Below are 4,474 nucleotides of genomic sequence, written 5' to 3'. Positions count from 1 at the left end.
ACTTTGAGGACGAAACTACCCCTCCTTTTCACTGCGAAGACGAGCGCTGACGCTCCTCCAACTGAGAGTTGTACGAACGGCTTAAAAAAGATCAAAGTTACATGGCCCAACAGCTATGTATTTATTATATCCACAACGTTCATCCATATTTCGAGATCATTTCGGAGCATTATCCAAAAAAAAAAAATTCATATCCAAAGATCAATTGGACAACACCACAAAGAGCAGCGGGAAAATTGATTTTCACAGTTAAAATTTTTTTAGTGCCCACCATAACATTTATTTTCCATCCAATCTATTCATAAGGTCATAAAGGCCTGGATGAAGAGGAAAAACAAATTTCATAATGATCCAAAACCTCTGTAACCTCTAAAAGGGTTTCAATGGTACACGTTCGATTCCCCACTGTCTTTTACAGTGTAGTCCACTTGATAGCTAGATCTGTCTTATTTTTCATCTCAAGCCTTAATATGAGCTTGCCAAATAGATGGACGGTTTGGATATAACACAAACCTCATGATGAGACTCACAAAAGCAACAAAAATTCTACAGCAAAAAAAAAAAAAAAAAAAAACAGATTGGTGCGGCTGGGATACGGCTATAGCTACGGTTATAATTCGTAGCCATTTGGTTGAATCAGTGATTCACTGATTACAATTTTCCACTGCAGCTCGCCGTAGGATTTGGGGATGGAACGCGGAATCCACGATTTATTGCCGGTTGAAACAACAAACTTATGGCTACGAATTATAACCATATCTATAGCTGTATTCTGTGCACTTTTTATTATTTTTTAAATTCTTTTTACATAGAGAATTTTATTCTACCTACATTTTTCTCTAACACATATTTACATAAATATGTATATAATCATATAAAAAAATTTTCTCATTTTTTCATTTATTTCTTTATTTATATAACAAGAATATCTTCTAAACCAAAATTAGTTACTTGACGTACCATATATGATTTTAGAGTTAAAAGTTGGGCCAATGGCTACGGATTATAACCATAGCATAATTGTAATGCTATACACTTTTTTATCTTTTTATTTTTTTTTTTTTACATGGAGAACTTTATTCTACCAACATTTTGCTCTAATACATATATATATATATATATATATATATATATATATATATATGTATATATATACATATAAAAAAAATTTCTCTCTCTCTTTTTTTTTCATTTCTTTCTTTATTCATTTAACAAGAATATCTTCTAAACTAAAATTAGTTACTTGATGTACCACATATGATTTTGGGGTAGGAGAAGCTACTTTAGCCAACCAACCAAGTTATTTTCCAAGATTCCATCAAGTCGATGGTCGAAAATACATTTCATTTACTTCGTGGTCAATTTCAATCACTTCGCGGTCAAACTAGAAATTGAGCGAGGCAAACATGAAATTGATTGGGCAAATTGAAAATTGAGTGGGGCAAGGTAGGAATTGAGTGAGGGAACCTATAAATTGAGTGAGGCAAGGTAAGAGTTCAGCGAGGGAATCGAGAAATTGAGCAAGGGAAGCTAGAAATTGAGCGAGGCAACTTAGAATTGAGCGAGGGAACCTACGATTTGAGTTAGGCAACCTAGGAATTAAGCGAGGGAAGTTAGAAATTGAGCGATGGAAGCTAGAATTTGAGTGTGGGAACCTAGAAATTCAGCGAGGCAACCTAGGATTTGAGCAGGGCAACATAGGAAATGAGCGAGGCAACGTAGAAATTCAGTGAGGAATCCTAGGAATTGAGCGAGGGAAGCTAGAAATTAAGTGAGGGAACCTAGAAATTCGGCGAGGCAACATAGGAATTGAGCGAGGGTAAGTATGAGATGAGATAGGGAAACTTGAAATTAGGTGGGGCAAACTAGAAGTTGAACAAAGCAAGCATGAAAGTTGAGCGATGAAAACATTTACACGTTATGAAATTTAATTCATTATAAATTTTTCTGAAGTACAAATTGTGCGGGGTATATACAACATTCTACAAAATTAAGCGTTTCATCTCATGCCTACGACAAGTATCATTTACAGCTTACAGACCAACAATCATACGCTATTGACTTCCTCCAATGTATAGTGAATTTTTGCATGTTTGTTCCCTCCAAGGTACGACCGCTGCACAATATATTGATGAATTTCATTACAAAAATGCCACAGTCAAAACCATTGCATTGCTTCGGCATAGATTTCATGGATTTGGCAGTCCAAGTCTTCCCTTCAAGCGCGGTGACGTCTCCGGTGGCATGAAAGAGAATCGGGAGCTCCTCCGTCATCAAATTGATCATCTGCTTATACTTTAGGAGAGGATTTAACACTAAGCTATCGATAATAATGATCTCCCGTTGTCTTAGATATAGGACCATCAAGAACCAATGACAGTTATCATGGTTGACGGGTACATAAACCTGTTCAGTTTAAGAAGTAGGCTATCAGTTAAAAAACATGATCAAAGAACACATTACGACCTATTTTGATGTTATGTGACGAATGCATTACCCGTTCACTATACCAAATCTCCTTAGCGTGTGATTTACCCCGTTGCTTGGCAATTGCGATGACATTGTTCATCATGCCTACCAACGTTGCACGTTCCGAAGCAGACTTCGAGTTCCGATACGCCCTTAGAGTCGACATACTAGTTTGACGGCATGGCTGTAACAAACATAATCAAAGACCAATACAAGTAGAAAAAACACAAATTAATTGAAAAAACAGGTTATCGAAACTCCGAAGTAAATATTTACCATAAAATAGGTGGGATGGAACTTGCAATCTTGGGGATATGCAAATGCACAATCAGACTGCCTTTCCTCAAGGAAGTCAACATATTTGTCAATAGCCTACTCCACAAGATAATATGATTCAACAATAATTGATTAAAAGATATAACTATATAAAAGTCAATGTATATAGACACTTTTATACGAATGCTTACCACGCTATCAACCCACGCGTCATCTACCCATATAGACTTGAACCATGAAGCCTCTCATGTCTCCTTATTTGCTTCATAGTAGTTTTCTAGCTCTTTGAGTTCATTCGTCGATAGCATCCTAAATGGATCCATCTGTAGATTTAGCAAGGGAACCAAGAAATTCAGCAACGGAACTGAGATAATGACCGAGGGAATCTAAAAATTCAGCAAGGCAACCTATGAATTGAGCGAAGAAAGCAAGAAATTGAGCGAGGGAACCTAGAATTTTAGCAAGGCAACCTATCAATTGAGCGAGGAAACCTAGGAATTGAGAGAGGGAAGCTAGAAATTGAGTGAGGGAACCTAGAAATTGAGTGAGGTAACCTGGGAATTGAGCGAGGGAAGCTAGAAATTGAGCGAGATAACATGGGAATTCAGCGAGGGAAGCTAGAAATTGAGCGAGGGAACGCAGGAATTTAGCGAGGTAACCTAAGAATTGAGCGATGGAAGGTAAAAATTTAGCAAGGGAAGCTAAAAATTGAGCGAGGCAACCTAGGATTTGAGCGAGGAAAGCTAGAAATTGAGCGAAGGAAACTAGAAATTGAGCGAGGCAACCTAAGAATTCAATGAGGTAACCTAGGAATTGAGTGATGGAACCTAAAAATTAGCGAGGAAAGCTAGAAACGTAGGAATTGAGCGAGGTAACCTAGGAATTGAACGAGGGAAGGTAGAAATTGAGCGAGCGAAGCTAGAAATTGAGCGAGGTAACCTAGGATTTGAGCGAGGAAAGCTAGAAATTGAGCAAAGGAAACTAGAAATTGAGCGAGGCAAGCTAGGAACTGAGAAATTGAGCGAGGCAACCTAGGAATTGAGCGAGGCAACGTAGAAATTCAACGAAGTAACCTAGAAATTAAGCGAGGAAAGCTAGAAATTGAGCGAGGTAACCTAGGAATTGAGCGAGAAATTGAGTGAGGCAACCTAGGATTTAAGCGAGGAAAGCTAGAAATTGGGTAAAGGAAACTAGAAATTGAGCAAGGCAACCTACGAGTTGAGCGAGGCAACGTAGGAATTCAGCGAAGTAACCTAGAAAATGAGCGAGGAAAGCTAGAAATTGAGCGAGGGAAGCTAGAAATTGAGCTAAGAAACCTAGGATTTGAGCGAGGAAAATTAGAAATTGAGCAAGGGAACCTAGAAATTGAGCGAGGCAACCTAGGAATTCAACGAGGTAACCCAGGAATTGAGGGAACCTAGAAATTTAGCAAGGGAACTTAGAAATTCAGCGACGCAACCTAGGATTTAAGCGAGGGAAGCTACGAATTGAGCAAGGGAACCTAGAAATTGAGCGAGGCAACCTAGTATTTGAACGAGGCAACCTAAGAATCGAGCAAGGGAACCTAGGAATTGAGCGAAGCAACCTATCAATTGAGCAAGGCAACCTAGGAATTGAGCTAGGGAAGCTAGAAATTGAGCGAGGGAACTTAGGAATTGAGCAAGGCAACGTAAAAATTCAACGAGGCAACTGAGAAATTGAGCAAGGGAAACATAAATTTTAGCGAGGC

The 4,474-nt window shown here is 38.5% G+C and overlaps 1 protein-coding gene across 1 annotated transcript; it reads right to left on the bottom strand.

Annotated features, from left to right (window-relative positions):
- Positions 1 to 2,004: 2,004 nt before the first annotated feature.
- On the bottom strand, positions 2,005 to 2,708 carry LOC131246954 (putative ubiquitin-like-specific protease 1B). The gene is made up of 3 exons (XM_058247411.1): positions 2,498 to 2,708; positions 2,146 to 2,406; positions 2,005 to 2,010 (listed from the first exon to the last, which is right to left on the bottom strand). Exons 1-3 carry the CDS (start codon positions 2,633 to 2,635, stop codon positions 2,005 to 2,007), a joined length of 405 nt encoding a protein of 134 aa, XP_058103394.1. The 5' UTR covers positions 2,636 to 2,708.
- Between the last annotated feature and the right edge of the window lie 1,766 nt (positions 2,709 to 4,474).

The sequence above is a fragment of the Magnolia sinica genome, chromosome 5 (genome assembly GCF_029962835.1).
Source record: "Magnolia sinica isolate HGM2019 chromosome 5, MsV1, whole genome shotgun sequence".
Taxonomy (NCBI): Eukaryota; Viridiplantae; Streptophyta; class Magnoliopsida; order Magnoliales; family Magnoliaceae; genus Magnolia; species Magnolia sinica.
The sequence above is the reverse complement of the archived record's forward strand: the minus strand, read 5'-3'. Positions and strand labels throughout refer to the sequence as shown.